Source organism: Berghia stephanieae, chromosome 14 (assembly GCF_034508935.2).
Source record: "Berghia stephanieae isolate SIO BIC M18660-M18661 chromosome 14, UCSD_Bste_1.3, whole genome shotgun sequence".
Classification (NCBI taxonomy): domain Eukaryota; kingdom Metazoa; phylum Mollusca; class Gastropoda; order Nudibranchia; family Aeolidiidae; genus Berghia; species Berghia stephanieae.
This window is the reverse complement of record NC_088373.1, coordinates 2,631,895-2,649,394: the sequence shown is the minus strand read 5'-3', so window position 1 is coordinate 2,649,394 and position 17,500 is coordinate 2,631,895. Positions and strand designations below refer to the sequence as shown.

The following is a 17,500-nucleotide window of genomic DNA, read 5'->3' as shown; positions in this document are numbered from 1 at the left end:
TATATATATATATATATATATATATATATATATATATATATATATATATATATATTTGTAATGGGCAATAATATTCTGCGCCGGTTTGAGAGTATTTCCTTTACAACAATGGGGCCATAACAAATTGGGTTATCTGCAGACCTGCCAATGAGATCACGTTGGCTTCAAGTCATTAGCAAGTTAACGATTACGTACGTTCCCAACTTACAGCGATTAACGAACGATGTTTATACAACGAAGATCTGTCCTTAGTACAGGTTTTCGTTTTCTTGCATGTCGTTCGTCGATCGCTGTCTGTTGGGATCGTACGCGTTAACTTGCTAATTTATTTTAAAAAATTTTGAAGATGAACTTACCTCCAACATCTCTCCAGTGGCAATCACAGTATTATCTTTCATCCATGTGATGTCACAGGCAGGGATACAGTTGACGGTACATCTCACCGACAACTTGGCTCCCTCCTCCAGCATGGGGGCCACTTCCGGTGGGCTGAACTCTACAGTGGTTCCTGTGTTACCTAGTGGTGAATAGGGTAGAATAGTCGTGACGTCAAACCCTCTACTATTGTTGATTCATAAATCCTTGGGAGCGTGAATGTAGGTGGCCCAATGCTCTCTATATACATGCCGACTCGCTGGGGTTCTGGGGTGGAAACTAGAAGGCCCACGAGTCCCGCTGATAGAGCTTTAACTCACTCATTCTCTCTCTCTCTCTCTCTCTCTCTCTCTCTCTCTCTCCCCCTCTCTCTCTCTCTCTCTCCCTTTCTCTCTCTCTCTCTCTCTCTCTCTTTCTCTCTCTCTCTCTAGATTATTATGAGATGGCCCCATCTTGTGGAATGCGCTCCCCTCAGATGTAAAACTAATAATTAGGGATAGTCAGTCTTTTAAAAAACACTATAAGACAGAATTTCCCCCCAGAGTTTACCAATAGTTTCGCTCACAGAATACGTCTCAAATCTAATTTTAATGTTAAGTTTATTTTATTCCAGTTTTTACCTTAATTTCAGACTGACAATTTCCACTATATAACTGAACTTTAAAAAGAAAATTAATTAAATTAATTATTTTTTTTTTTTGGAGTTCATCAATTCAAATGTCCTTTGTGAGAATAAGTTATTAATGTTAGTGAGTAATATTGGTGTAAGTATGTGTGTGTGTATGTTCGTGAATGAATGCAAATGTATCTGTGGTTGAGTTTGTGCTCTAAGCGCTTTACAAGGGGTCCCTGATCAACAGCTACACTTAACATTTAGGACGGGACATGACGCCTTTTAGGCGATATTTTTTTTTTCGGACAGCGACAACGCTGTTAACGGCCAGGTACTCATTTTACACCTGAGTACGGTGAGAGAATGTCAGTAAAGAGCCTTCTCCAAGGACTCAACTATGCGCCGAGCGCAAGGCTCGAACGCAGGACCTTCCGACCCCGAAAGCGAGTGCCATACCACAAGACTATATTATAGCCTCAGGAAGATGTGTGGCGTCACAGAATTTTTCTCTATTGTATTCGACTTACTGACAATGTCCACCTTGGTTTCAGCAGAGGCAACGCCTATCACATTGGTGGCCACACACATGTAATCGCCTGCGTCCGTGACTTGAACATTTGTAAGAGTCAGGATACCCTGGGGATAAAACATTTTAATATTTTTTATATTTAACCTAAGATAAGATCAGATATGATAAGATAAGATAAACTTTATTGATCCTGAATGGAAATTATCATAATGTTACACATCATTCATCGTTATATTAGCACAGATTTAAACACTGTCATGAACTACTTGATGGAAATACGAAGCTAATTAAAAGCAAAATAAACATCAAATATAATAAAATAAAATATTCCTAAAATATACAGCGGTTACAAGCAATGCTATAAAAATCGGACATGAAAGTAAAAACCTCTTGAAGACCTGAGATGCACATTCCTCCCACCAAATCAAAGCATCAGTAACACACTTTACAGACACCTGGAACAACTACAAAAGACGTCTAACTTCTACGTCATGGCACAAGACCGAAGGGGTAGAGCTCAGGTCGTCGCTGGTTCGGATAAGTAAGTAAGTAAGTCATATTTAACATTTAATAAAAGGGTCCCGATAGCTCAGTTGGTAGAACACTCGCTTCACAATCAAAGGGACCAAGATCGATGAGAGAATGTGAGTAAAGAGCCTTCTCCAAGGACTCAACTGTGGTTGGAGTATTGAATACAGCTCACGATTTGTTACCTTTTTTGTGACCAAAGATTTGTCTTTTGACTTCATTTACTTGGTCAGTGTCAGGCTATAAGTTTACGATGGCTACGGTTCTAGTGTCAGGCTATAAGTTAACGATGGCTACGATTTGATACAGTAGAGCGAATATTAGTTTTTTGACGTCACCCTTTTTGTTCCCTATCGAAACCGTTGCCATCGTTAAGTTATAGCCTGACACTGAAACCCAAAAAGACTGTCATTTTGACGTCACTATTTTGTTTTTGCACCGCCTAGTGAGTTGTAAGTAGTGATCATGGAAACAAGTGGTCCCATTGGTTGAACTATTAAATACAGCTCAGAATTTGTTTTCTTTTGTGGCCAAAGACTGGCATTTTGACGTCACTTTTTGGTCAGTGTCAGGCTACAAGTTAACGATGGCCAATTTTATCACGACTCTTACCAGGACAGATGACAGTTCTGTATCTCCCTTTTTCCATTGAATGTCGCAGTCCGGATTACAGTCAGCCTTACACGACAGACTGACGATCCCTCCAACTGGCTCCACTGTGGTCATCGGTGGGAAGATGGATACGGAATTCCTCGGACCATCTGTTGAAGATGAGTATAGAACAAACGAAAATGACGTCACTCAGATCTTTGTTACTGTTTTTAGACAACCATTTTTGGTGATTAGTTCTCTTTAAATCATATCAATCAGACTCTAAACATTCACGGTTACGCATGTTTTGTGTTTTGTATCTGGCTGGTGGATTTTGTGAATATTTTACCGAAACGCATATCACCAATAATGTGAAAGATAATAATATGTGTGTGACCCAGCGTCTCGAAGTGGTATTATGCCGCAATGAACTTTGTGGTGAATAATGAATTTAAATCCAAAAAAGTGAAACTTGGGATTTGTTATATATTATTCGATAAGGTGAAAAATATATTATCCCAGCCCTCTCATTGGAAAACCCTATCACACATTGGAGATAGTCAAGGCTCCGTCCTCGGACTGGCCCAAGTCTGAATATTGAGCTGTAAGTGTTAAATCTGGCAGAAAGTACTTTGTCCAAAGGACATCAAGAAAGTGCTGTAATCCGTTTCACACTAAAGACACCTGGATAAACTTCGACTCTTTGACTTTGAGGTCAATGGTTGGGAACGACTACTATTTTTTTTCTAAAACTCACATTGAACATTGAGCTGTAAGTGTTAAATCTGCAAAAAGTACTTTGCGAAAGACTAGCGTCCTGTCCAAAAGGCATCAAGAAAGTGATGTAACCGGGATAGACTCCGACTCTCTGAGGTCAATGGCTGTGAAGGACTACAACTATTTTTCTAAAACTCAAATTGAGCATTGAGCTGTAAGTGTTAAATATGGCAGAATGTACTTTGCAGAAGACTAGCGTGGTGCTGTAATCCGTTTCACGCTATAGAAACCGGGATAAACTCCCATTCTTTAGACTCTGAAGGACTACTTCTATTTTTTTCTAAAACTCACATTGAACATTGAGCTGTAAGTCCCTGGAGGCCACAGGCCCAATCCCATTGGAAGCGTAACAAATGTAGAAGCTCGTATCATCTCTTGTCACATTGGAGATAGTCAAGGCTCCGTCATCGGACTGGCCCAAGTCTTTGAATCCTTGTTTCCAGGTGTAGGAACAAGGTGGAATGCAGTCAGCACTACAGGTAACAGTTGTCGACCCTGACTCTGGTAGGTCCAGGCTTGTGACATCCGGTGAAAAGGTAATGCTATTTCCAGGTCCCTCTACGGAATTTGAAAGAAATGAACGTTTTAACTTTCTTATTAAATGAACATTTCTGATGAATTCAGTTTGTTGAACCCTTTCCTTCCCAGCCATTTTGAGAATTTTCTCCAAAACTTCAAACTCACCCAACACAAAAACTGATATTTCTTACTCAAACAGAAAAGCAAAACGAACATTCTATACATTCTATCGTTCGACAATATGAGCTCTATTACAGAATGTCAAGTTTTTATAGCGAGAGCAAAATGAAATGAAATCAGGATGAGAAAAGTTACGGTTGCATCGTAACAAATGTGACGATTTTCCAATAGGTGGTAAGGGGAGGGTTAATTTCTCTAATGTCTAAGATGTAATATTCATTTTCATAATAATGACCTGGATTTATACAAATTTTTTTCTGAATTCAGATGAGGCCGAATGAATCCCTGAAGAACGAAGAAAAATTGCAGTGCCCTCCGTACTAAAGTCACAACAAGATCTTGACAGCCTCAAAACTCTGGCCCAGGACCGTAACCAATGGAAAAATTGAACAAGATGGACGGAGAAAGCAGCTGGATATACTCCTCGATAAAATAATTTTGATTAATTTGAAGTTTGTGTGTTGTTTTTAAAAGACGGACTTTTGAAAAAAAAAAGATAAAATCTTTTCAACTTAAACAAAAGACAATTAAATGGAAGCGAATATGAAAAGATGAGAAGTTTTTCAATAATTCGTCGTCTGTCCTGTTCCCATCCCATTCTTAAAAAAATACCTAAGATGTCAATGAGGGTCCCAAAAGCTCAGTTGGTAGAGCACTCGCTTCAGACGCCAAGGGACCAAGATCAATCTCTGGTGCAGTCGAGATGTTTTGTTTTTTCTGACCCCCTCCCTCCTCCCCCCTGTACACTAAGCAGTAATTGGGTAGCTGGTTCTGTCAGAGCTGTCGAAAAGAACATAGCTATACACCAGCGTCCTATCAAAAGGATGGGAAGAAATTACTATTGTCCGCTTCACGCTATAGAAACAGGGATTAACTCCGGCTCCATGGGCCTCATGTCTCTCTCTCTCTCTCTCTTTCTCTCTCTCTCTCTCTCTCTCTCTCTCTCTCTCTAGGACGACTTTAAGATATCAACGGATATCAAACCTGAGTCTTCACAGGATTCAAAGACTTACTTAAAATGTCGATGGACACCGACTCTGAGTCCAATCCTTCTACTTCATTGGACGCCCGACAGTAATAGTCTCCGGCCGTATCTTCTGTTGCTGGTCCTATGATGAGTCGGCCTCCAGTTGATGCCAATTTCTTGGATCCTGTAGATATACATGAAGCATCATAACATGAGCTTTGAGCTCTAGTATTTTTTGTGACCCATCGTCTCAAAGCGGTATTATGTCGGAATGAACTAGATGAGGAAAAAAAAGTCATAACCTTAAAGATAAAACATGGTGTTTCTTTCTGTTCGTTATGGTAGAGTATAAATACTATTACTTGCATTGCGAAACGTTCTAAAGTCCTATTTCCCACCGTTTTATCTCTAAATTCACTTCTTGGGGTACAACACTTCCCAACATAATACCGTGTGAGACGGCGGGTTCATTTTAAAGCTTTTTTATATTGATAGAATGAAGTTGGCGTCACTCAGGTCTTTGTTATTGAGTTTATGAGTAATTCTCACTTAACTGTATGAACCAGACTATAAACGTTCAAGGTTACACCTAGTTTTATGAGAGATAGTATGCGCTTGGCTAAACTCACAACATTGCCTTCCTGAAGTATAACGGAACAACACTCAGAACTATGTGTAACCATGAACTTATAGTCTGGATAATACAGTTCAGTGAGAATTACTCATAAACATGGATGGCAAAAAACAATATTAAAAAGGCCTGAGTGACATCAACTTCATTCTATCAATACGTGAAACATAACTTGAGCTTTGAGCTCTATTTCATTTTAGATTTTTTTATATAGATAGTATGCGCTTGGCTTAGAAGCTCACACCATTGCCATCCGGAAGTATAACGGACCAACACACAAAACTTTGTGTAACCATGAACTTTTATAGTCTGGATAATACAGTTCAGTGAGAATTACTCATAAACGCGGATGGCAAAATAAAAATAACAAAAGCAAAGACCCGAGTGACGTCAAGTTCATTCTATCTATAGTGCGACATCGACTAAACGTGTTCAAAAGGGTCCCCAGCCAACAAAAACATTTAACATGTAGAACGAGACATGACGCCTCTTAGGCGATATTATAATTTTTTCTCTCCCACAGAGACAACGCTGTTAACGGCCGGGTACTTATTTTACACCTGAGAACAATGAGAGAATGTGAGTAAAGAGCCTTTTCCAAGGACTCAACTATGCACGCTCAGATCGGGACTCGAACCCAGGATCATTCGATCTAACGACGATCATATTATAGCCACACAAAACAAAGCTCAAGAAACAAATTATCTAATAAATATCCGACACTTTTATGATATACTTAGATATACAATAGAGTCCCTCTCCCTCCCTTTCTCTCTCTCTCTCTCTCTCTCTCTCTCTCTCTCTCCTCTCTCTCTCCCCCCTCTCTCTCTCTTCTCTCTCTCTCTCCCCTCTCTCTCTCTCTCTTTCTTTCCTTCTTTCTTTCTTGATCTCTCCTTCTTCTCTCTTTCTCTCCATCTACCTATCTATCTATCTATCTATCTATCTATCTATCTATCTATCTATCTATCTATCTATCTATCTATCTATTTATCTATCTATCCAGCCATCTCTCTTTCACATACACACACATACAAACACACACACATACACACACACACACAGAGAGAGAGAGAGAGAGAGAGAGAGAGAGAGAGAGAGAGAGAGAGAGAGATAATCCCAGACAAACACACCTTTAAACCATTGATATGTACACTGAGGATTACAGGTGGCCGAACATCTCAGGGTCACACTATCTCCAATTTCTACTCGTTGGTTTTCCTTGGGGTCCAACGTCACACCATCTGATGGACCATCTGGAATTTAAATATATATAATAATAAAGAATACGCAATCTATAGTGTGGAAATAAAATATAGCCCAATATCGATGTGACAAGCTGAAAACTGTTTACAACTGGTCTAAAGCTAGCAGACAACACTGACGAAAACAAAGCACAGAATATACTCAAAAAATATCGATCGATTAAAACGACCCTCATCTTGACAAAAAACAAACAGACAAAAAAAAAACAAACTGTCAAGCCTGGGACTTCTTTGAAAACTTCCTTGAAATCTCGCGTATGAGAGGGTTTTTTGCCAAAAGGAAGGTCAATTTAATCGATCAATATTGGAAGGACGAGTTTTCTGACCAAAATTTTAACTACGTCTTTTTTTTTCAGATAAGTCAGTATTGGAAAAGAATGGGAGTAAAGAAACGTCCCCCAGGACTCAAATTTGCGCCGCCTACATTTGGATGTGAATTGGGAAATTACAGATCAGTGTCCATGAGTCATTCCAAAACAAAACAAAAATCCCCAATCCCAAAAAGTCTCTCTCTCGCTTAACTCTCTCCTTACCAACTATAGGAAAATCGTGACATTCCTTGCGATACAAGCAACATTTTCTTATTCAAATTTCTCAGTTATAGAAATACTGGTGAAATATTCTCGTTGGAATTTCTTCATCAAAAATAATGCAGATGCGATTAAGATACTAGATAGTAAAAACTCACCCATTCACCGTCCTGTCTGTGGATAAACTGTAAACTCAAAATATCTGTCTAGTTACATATCATGGCTTCAAAGAAGCGGCAATATTTTCTGTTTACTCCAACTCCCCCTCCCTTAACAACCCTCACCTCCCCCATGAGCTCTTTATTAAATCGTTTACTTTAAAACGTGCCTAAGTCCCAACGATGACTATGAATGACTACATGACGCATTTTAGATGCTATCCTTCGACAGAAAAGTTTTGTTACTCATCTTTCAAGGACTCAATTACGGACCATATAGAGACTCAACCCTTTAACTCACTCAATCCTAGAGATTTTTGCTACTTTTCAGAATGGAAGAAACTGTAGAAAAAATGAGCATGTACCTAGATAGTTTTATTCAACTACCATTAACATGCAAAAACTGAAAACATTAGCTTTGATACTACGCCTATTTTGTCTCAGAAAAATGTAATAAATTGGCATGGGGTAAAAGTAAACTCGGGTAAACTACGGACATAGTCGGTGTTAGGGTTGAGTGAGTTAACAAACGGAGTGTCATGTGTAATAATACTAGAGTACAAGAATCATACTCACACAAGACATCCACCTGAATATGCCTGGAGCCTTGTACAGCCACGTCGTTGGAAGCGTAGCAAACTTAAGATCCGCTGAGATCCCTGGAGGCCGATGGTTGTCGGAAGACGCCGTGAGGAGCCTTGAATCGGTCGGCTCCGTAGAACCAAGTACGGTTCCACATGACGCATTTTAGATGCTATCCTTCGACAGAGAATTTTGTTACTCATCTTTCAAGGGCTCAACCACGGACCATAATATAGAGACTTAACCCGGTGCGGCTATGTGGTCTTGTGATATGACACTCGCTTTCGGATCGGAAGCTCCCGGGTTCGAGCCGGGTTCGAGCCTCGCTCGGCGCAAAGTTGAGTCCTTGGAAAATACTTTTTACTCACATTATCTCACGGTACTCAGGTCTAAAATAAGTACCTGGACGTCAACAGTGTTGTTTCTGTCCCAAAAATTGTAATATCGACTAACAGGCCTCATGCTCCGTCCTACATGTTAAGTGTTGCTGTTGGCCAGGGCCCCTTGTAAAGCGCTTTAAGCAAGTTTTGTGGATATTGCGTTTTATAAAGCTAAAAAGCTCAACCTTTTAACAAACGGAGTGTCATAGAGTACAATATTCAAACTCACACAAGACATCCACCTGAATCTGCCTGGAGCCTTGTACAGCCACGTCATTGGATGCGTAGCAAACATAAGACCCGCTGAGATCCCTGGAGGCCGATGGTTGTCGAAAGACGCCGTCAGGAGCCTTGAATCGGTCGGCTCCGTAGAACCAAGTATACGTACAGGCAGGGGAGCAAACCGCGGAGCACGTCAGAGCGAGTTCCTTCCCTTCGTGGATTTGGTACACGGATACTGGTGGGTCTATGCGGACGCTGTTGCCGGGACCGGCTGGTCAAATTTGGTTGGGGAGGGGAAAAAAGAAACAATATTATGTAAGGTAAGAAGAACTTTGTCAGAAGGGAGGCAGAAAATGTGACCCCTCGCCTCAAAACGGTATTATGTCGGGATGGACCAAATGCTATAATGTCAAATTATAGTTAAACTGGTCAAAAATATAAAACGTTTGTATTTAGCACAGTAAAATATGATTTTCCTTCTCCTCTATAAAGCACATGAATTCAGCTTAAGCATGATATTTCTGGCTAAAAATTCCATTTTCAACATCTTAATCATCCCGAATTAATACCGTTTTGAGATGAGGGGTCACAATGTAAGATAAGAAAAAGCTGTGTGGAAAAATGTGTGGATCTATAAAAAGGTCGGTATAGAACTGCTGAAATATTAATATCCCTTAAAATCAAGTATACCTTTAACCGACGTGTAAATAGATGTATGTATGTATGTTTGTTTTTTTAAATTTATATTTATATTATATTTAATTAACTACTACTTACTTTGAACTTGAATGAAGACATCTTTTTCCGTGGAAAGTCCTACTCCATTGGAAGCTACACACTTGTAATTTCCTTCTTCACTCTTGGACAAGCTGACGAGTGACAGGACATTGCTGGACGCCACTGGAGTGTTCACGAAATACCACGTGTAGTTGCAGGGTGGATTGCAGTCGCTGCCACAGCTGACTTGGAAGGAAGCTCCTTCGTTCAAGGTTTGAACTTTGTCAGGTGGCACGAGCTCAACAGAGGAACCGGGACCATCTGCAGGTAAATAGGGGATAAAACGAGTTGCCAACATTTTTCCGACTCATGTTTTTGTTGTTTTGTTTTTAAGGGTTTTACGGCACTTGCAACACATTTAGGTTATATCAGCGCCAGTAAAAAGGAAGAAAATGGGGTAGAAAAATGTTCTAGAATTACAATTAAAGCACTCAAGAAAAGGTAAGACAAAGGGGAATTGGTTTAAATTAAATAAGAAACAGGTGTAGATTCCAAGAGCGCATTATCAAAGTACTTAGTTTGAGATCACTAAAAGTCTCATCCAGACACAAGCACAGGTCCCCACTAAGAGGAATACACTCAAATGTTTACAAATCATATATAATATAAAAAGAAAACATAATACAGTGCATAATAGAGAAATGATTTACAAGAAAAAAAATTCATCTCCCAAAACTAACTATACATTTGACTGTTTCCCTCACAGCCAGGGAATCTGGTCAGGACCAGAACAAAACCAATTAATCTCATTCCAAGACAAAGACAGAAAGGAAGTTGGAAAAGAGATATAGGGGACTAGAAGACACATTAAGCACTATCCCTGCCCACAATGGGAGGTTAGGAACCCCACACAGATGAATACATCACTCTTATACCTCTCTATGTATTCAGTCCCCTGGAATGAATGGGTAATACTAAACAGAGCATGGGCAAAACTTAGGAGAACAGCTGGAAGCATGAAAAAGCGCGGGGGGGGGGGGGGGGGCTGGCTGAGACTAGCTTGTGTACATGTGGATGCCGAGAGCAGACGATGGAGCACAATCCTTATGGAATGTCAGGATGGGCCCAGCTGCTGCACTGTCCATGACCTAAGAGTCTGCTCCACAGATGCCGTGGAGTGGGTTCGCAGTTGGAGTGACCAGCTGTGTTGATGAGTCCCCTGGAAAAATAGTTTTACACTTCCAATGAGACTGGAACCAGTTTCTTTTTTACAATATACTTTGGTTTCCCTATTTGAAAATACATTTCCGACTCACATAACACATCGACAGTCAGGAGCTTAGACTCCTGGTTGCCTTCGCCGTTGGCAGCTACACATGTGTAATCCCCTACGTCATCTCTGGACACAGCAGGGATGCTCAAGACCCCACCGGTGGACGGAATAGGTCTGGAACCCTTGGACCAAACGTAAAAGCAGGCAGGCGTGCAATCTGCCTGACACGTGACTTTGAGGGCTGTTCCTTGGGTCAAGGTCATCGTGTCATTGGGAGGGTTAAAGGTTATAGAGCCTGCCGGTCCAGCTGAAATTTAAATTTAAATAAAAAAAAAAATAAAAAACAAGAAAGAGAGAAATGAAATGATGATATTAATTACTAATGATAATGAAAATAATAGATATAATAATGATGGTGATGATGATGATGATGATGATACTACTACTACTACTACTACTACTACTACTACTACTACTACTACTACTACTACTACTACTACTACTACTACTACCACTACCACTACTACTGCTACTACCAATAATAATAATAATAATAATAATAATAATAATAATAATAATAATAATAATAATAATAATAATATTAATAATAATAATAATAATAATAATAATAATAATAATGATAATAATAATAATAATAATAATGATGATGATGATGATGATGATGATGATGATGATGATGATGATGATGATGATAATAATTATAATAATAACGATGATGATGAAGATGTTTTTTTTGTTTTTGTTTTTCTTAAGGTTTTTACGGCGCTTGCAACACATTTAGGTTATATCAGCGCCAGTAAAAAGGAAGAAAATGGGATAGTAAAAAGTTATAGAATTACAATTAAAGCACCCAAGAAAAAGTAAGACATAGGGGAACTGGGAACAAATAGGGATCAGATGTAGATTCCAAGAGCATACCACCAATGTACCAGTTTGAGATCACCTAATAGTCTCATCCAGACACATGCACAGGTCCCAACTAAGAGGAATACACTCAAATGTTTACCAATCATATAATAAAAATGTAAACTAAACATAATACAATGCATAACAGAGAGATGATTTACAGTTTACAAGGAAAAAAAATATCATCTTCCAAAACTATAACGAAACATTCGACTGTTTCCCTCCCAGCCAAGGAGCTCCGGCAAGGATCAGGACAAAACTAAGTAATCTCATTCCAAAACAAAGACAGAAAACAATTGGAAAACGGGTATGGGGGGGGGGGGGGGGGGGGATAGAAGACACAGTGTGTACCTCCCTGCCCATAATGGGAGGATGATGAAGATGATGATGATGATGATGATGATGATGATGATGATAATCATAATGTTAATGATGATGATAATAATATTAATGATAATAATAATAATAATAATAATAATAATAATAATAATAATAATAATAATAATAATAATAATAAAGATGGGGGGGGGGTGACTTACACTGTATGCTGACATCGATATTAACAGTTTCCTTCTCATCAATGCCATTATCTGCCTGACAGGAGTACGTCCCTCCATCTGCCAACGATACAGACTCCACCTGAAGTTCCCCATCAGATGATGGTATGGCCTTTTGACCGAGGAACCTGTGTCGTCAAAAAGTTCACAAGTTCACAAACCTTTAACTTAATTGAATACTAAGCTGCTTAAAGCTATAGACTGTAAAATGGTATGTGCAAAAATGGGAACAACAGCTTCCAAAAAACGTCCCCAGCCCTTTATGGGATGCAATCCAGCACCTTGTGAGGCCGGTCACAAATAGGGAGTTTTTGCTCAGGAAGGGCACCCTGGCAGTAAAACTCAAACCACTACTAATGAATGAATGAAATCAGAAATAATCACATATGTGACCCATCGTCTCAAAACGGTATTATGTCGGAACGAGCCAGATGCTTAAAATCCGAATTAAATGTTAAGCTGGTCAAAAGTATAAATTGTTGGTATTAGCACCATAGAATATGGTATCCATTCTCCTCAATAAAACATACAAACTCAACACAAGTCTGATATTTCTGGCTATAAATTCAATTTTCAACATCTTAATCATCCCGACTTAATACCGTTTTGAGGCGAAGGGTCACATATGCCAGTTCCTTTTATTTTAAAAACCTTGTCCATGTGGTGTTTTAGGTGATTGTGTCTTGATCGCAGTCTAAAGATTGCGACAGGGTCTTCTCTATTTAATTACTAGATTGCTGGGGTCACTTTCATTACTCTTTTGAAAAGACTCAACTTTGTGAAGCAACGTTAAGCACATTTAAATAGCAAATTTACTCAAAGCAATCTAAAGACTATGAGGGCTAATGGTTTACCCAAACATAATTCTATTGGCAACGGCTTGTCACAAATGACAAGTCAATACCTAATAGTTTACCACAACATAATTCTATTGTCACAAATGACAAGTCTCTACCTATTAGTTTACCCCAACATAATTCTATTGTCACAAATGACAAGTCTCTTCCTAATAGTTTACCCCAATATATTTCTATTGTCACAAATGACAAGTCTCTACCTAATAGTTTACCCCAATATATTTCTATTGTCACAAATGACAAGTCTCTACCTAATAGTTTACCCCAATATAATTCTATTGTCACAAATGACAAGTCTCTTCCTAATAGTTTACCCCACTATAATTCTATTGTCACAAATGACAAGTCTCTACCTAATAGTTTACCCCACTATTGTCACAACTGAGAAGTCTCTACCTAATAGTTTACCCCAATATAATTCTATTGTCACAAATGACAAGTCTCTTCCTAATAGTTTACCCCAATATATTTCTATTGTCACAAATGACAAGTCTCTACCTAATAGTTTACCCCAATATAATTCTATTGTCACAAATGACAAGTCTCTTCCTAATAGTTTACCCCACTATAATTCTATTGTCACAAATGACAAGTCTCTACCTAATAGTTTACCCCACTATAATTCTATTGTCACAACTGAAAAGTCTCTACCTAATAGTTTACCCCAATATATTTCTATTGTCACAAATGACAAGTCTCTACCTAATAGTTTACCCCAACATAATTCTATTATCACAAATGACAAGTCTCTTCCTAATAGTTTACCCCAATATAATTCTATTGTCACAAATGACAAGTCTCTTCCTAATAGTTTACCCCACTATAATTCTATTGTCACAAATGACAAGTCTCTACCTAATAGTTTACCCCACTATAATTCTATTGTCACAAATGACAAGTCTCTACCTAATAGTTTACCCCACTATAATTCTATTGTCACAAATGACAAGTCTCTTCCTAATAGTTTACCCCACTATAATTCTATTGTCACAAATGACAAGTCTCTACCTAATAGTTTACCCCACTATAATTCTATTGTCACAAATGACAAGTCTCTTCCTAATAGTTTACCCCAACATAATTCTATTGTCACAAATGACAAGTCTCTACCTAATAGTTTACCCCAATATAATTCTATTGTCACAAATGACAAGTCTCTACCTAATAGTTTACCCCACTATAATTCTATTGTCACAAATGACAAGTCTCTACCTAATAGTTTACCCCACTATAATTCTATTGTCACAACTGAAAAGTCTCTACCTAATAGTTTACCCCAATATATTTCTATTGTCACAAATGACAAGTCTCTACCTAATAGTTTACCCCAACATATTTCTATTGTCACAAATGACAAGTCTCTACCTAATAGTTTACCCCAATATAATTCTATTGTCACAAATGACAAGTCTCTTCCTAATAGTTTACCCCAACATAATTCTATTGTCACAAATGAAAAGTCTCTTCCTAATAGTTTACCCCAACATAATTCTATTGTCACAAATGACAAGTCTCTACCTAATAGTTTACCCCACCAGATAGTATACCCCAATATAATTCTCTACCGAATAATTTTCCCCAATATAACTCTATTGTCACAAATGACAAGTCTCTACCTAATAGTTTACCCAACATAATTCTATTATCACAAATGACAAGTCTCGACCTAATAGTTTAACCCAACATAATTCTATTGGAGACGGCCTGTCACAAATAAGTCTCCACCCCGGAAAAATGAAATCACAGCTTACCAGGTGTAAGTACAAGGAGGTGAACACTCGGCTACACAGAACAGGTTGAGGGAATCCCCGACATCCAGACTTGCAATGGAGGCAGGGATCAGGCGTGTTGTCCCTTGAGGGCCATCTTAGAAAATGGGAGAAAGGATGGATAATAAATGAATGGATTATAAGAAACGTTTAGTTAACCCTAGTTTATTATTATTATTATTATTATTATTATTATTATTATTATTATTATTATTATTATTATTATTATTATTATTATTATTATTATTATTATTATTATTATTATTATTATTATTATTATTATTATTATCGTTATTATTATTATTTTTATTATTATTATTATTATTATTATTATTATTATTATTATTATTATTATTATTATCATTATTATTATATGTATCTGTATCAATGATAAGTGTAAACTAAAAATTTGAGAATTTATATAGAGCAATATCCACTAAATGTTCTCAAAGCACTTTATAAGGGGCCCCTAGCCATATGCAGTTATTATGTTTATCTTAATACTTTTAATGAAATTGATATGTTTAAAATGTATATTTCTGGGTGTAAAGCTAACAAAAAAAAAATATGCCCTTCCGCCACGACATGATAAGATATCGTTGCCTAGGCATTCCACGAAGTAATATAGATAATTCATCAAACAAGATGTCTGATTTCAACAGGAATCACCCATGTTGTCCGAGTGAGCAAGTCGGGGATTAATAATCTTGCCCAAGGAAAAAAACGAATTTGCCTGAAGTGTAAAACTAAAGTTAGACAAAATCGTATTCTTAATTGTGTGGTTAACATTTGGAACGGCATAAGATTTGAACCAAAAACATTAGATCCATTGACCTACTTTAGGAATTGATCGACAAAGAATTGAATTCTGTAAGAGGTGAATATGATAAATATTATTTTTCATGGTCAAAAACAACCGTGATTTAACCCTTTCCTTACCACCCATAGGAAAATCGTCACATTCGTTACGAAGCAACCGACATTTTTCTTATTCTGATTTCTCTGGTACATCACAAAACGTAAAGAAATGCTTTGATTACAGCTATAAATACTAAACACTGTGTTGTAGAGCTCATCTTGCTGAACAGCGTTCTGTATAGAATGTACTGGTTACTTTTTTGTTTGAGTAAGAAAAGTCTATTATTGAGTTGGGTGGGTGTGAATTTTTGGGGAAAATTCTAAAAATGGCTGGTAAGGAGAGAGTTAATAAGATTGTTTCAATGGCAAGTCTGTCCAAGGCCTTGAAGGGATATGTCATCCAAGTTAGCTTTAACCCTCTCCTTACCAACCATTTTTAGAGTTTCCCCCTAAAATTCACACTCACACGACACAAACATAGACTTTTCTTACTCAAACAAAAAAGTAAAAAGTATATTCTGTATAGAATATAGTTTGGAAAAATGAGCTCTACCACACAGTGTTTAGTATTTATAGCTGTAATCAAAGCATTTCTTTACATTTTGTGACCTACAAGTGGAATCGGAAAGAGAAAATTGTTGGTTGTGTCGTAATGGATGTGACGATTTTCCTGTGGTTGGTAAGGAGAGGGTTAAAGAAGAAACGCTAATAAAAGAATCTTAGTCTATTTTTAAACGTTCGCTTAAAACATATCTGTTTCGTCTTTAGTAGATGGTATGAGAAGCAAGATAGGTCTGTCTGGTTTCTGTTGTGTGTTGTGTGTCGGTGTGTGTGTGTGTGTGTGTGTGTGTGTGTGCTTGTGTGTGTGAATGAGTATCTTTCAGCCAAAGTATTTTGTAATTTAAGTGTTTAGAGTCTGGTGTCTCGGAGTTATAGCGCTATATAAGTTTTCAGCATTATTATTATTATTATTATTATTATTATTATTATTATTATTATTATTATTATTATTATTATTATTATTATTATTATTATTATTATTATTATTATTATTATAAGAATGGCTCATGTATTTTTTAACTAACACTTTCAATAGTCTTTATTACATTTTATAAAACTTACACAAAACAGTTAAATCCAACTGTTTAGAGGACAGGCTATCTTGACTATTGGAGGCTACACATGTGTAGACACCGCCATCTTGTCTTGTCACAGGGTCAAGGTTAAGAACTGCTGTGCTGCTAATATTCTTGTCTCCTGAAATAAATGAAAGAATGAATTTGACGTCACCATGCTGTTTGTTGTTGTATTTTGTTGTTGATTATATATATATATATATATATATATATATATATATATATATATATATATATATATATATAATGGATGCCATGTTTATTGTGCGCCTAGAGCTATATTGTATGGGACAGGCTCTATATAAATAAATTACATTATTATTATCATTATTATTATTATTATTATTATTATTATTATTATTATTATTATTATTATTATTATCACTATCTATTCATCTATCGACCCAATTATCGACATATCTATCCATATGGCATGTGTACTGATCAATGCTTACCAAACTTCCAGTGGAATGTACAAGGGGGAGAACAGTCGGCCATACAAGACACAATCTTGACAGTTCCTTCTTTGGCTGTTTGGCTGCCTCCAGGGGGGTCAAAACGT

The 17,500-nt window shown here is 37.4% G+C and overlaps 1 protein-coding gene across 1 annotated transcript in view; it reads right to left on the bottom strand.

Annotated features, from left to right (window-relative positions):
• The window catches only part of LOC144959598 (hemicentin-2-like), a 100,613-nt gene that overhangs the window by 41,865 nt on the left and 41,248 nt on the right, over positions 1-17,500 (bottom strand). Inside the window, exons 22-34 of the mRNA XM_078892223.1 lie at positions 17,394-17,500; positions 16,925-17,059; positions 14,927-15,041; positions 12,301-12,446; positions 10,878-11,141; positions 9,622-9,882; positions 8,852-9,115; positions 6,841-6,963; positions 5,126-5,263; positions 3,705-3,971; positions 2,658-2,806; positions 1,516-1,624; positions 357-517 (exon numbers count right to left, since the gene is read on the bottom strand). The exon at positions 17,394-17,500 is cut by the window's right edge and continues 19 nt beyond it. Coding sequence (XP_078748349.1) covers positions 357-517; positions 1,516-1,624; positions 2,658-2,806; positions 3,705-3,971; positions 5,126-5,263; positions 6,841-6,963; positions 8,852-9,115; positions 9,622-9,882; positions 10,878-11,141; positions 12,301-12,446; positions 14,927-15,041; positions 16,925-17,059; positions 17,394-17,500 — 2,239 coding nt within the window. The remainder of the gene's footprint in view (positions 1-356; positions 518-1,515; positions 1,625-2,657; positions 2,807-3,704; positions 3,972-5,125; positions 5,264-6,840; positions 6,964-8,851; positions 9,116-9,621; positions 9,883-10,877; positions 11,142-12,300; positions 12,447-14,926; positions 15,042-16,924; positions 17,060-17,393) is intronic.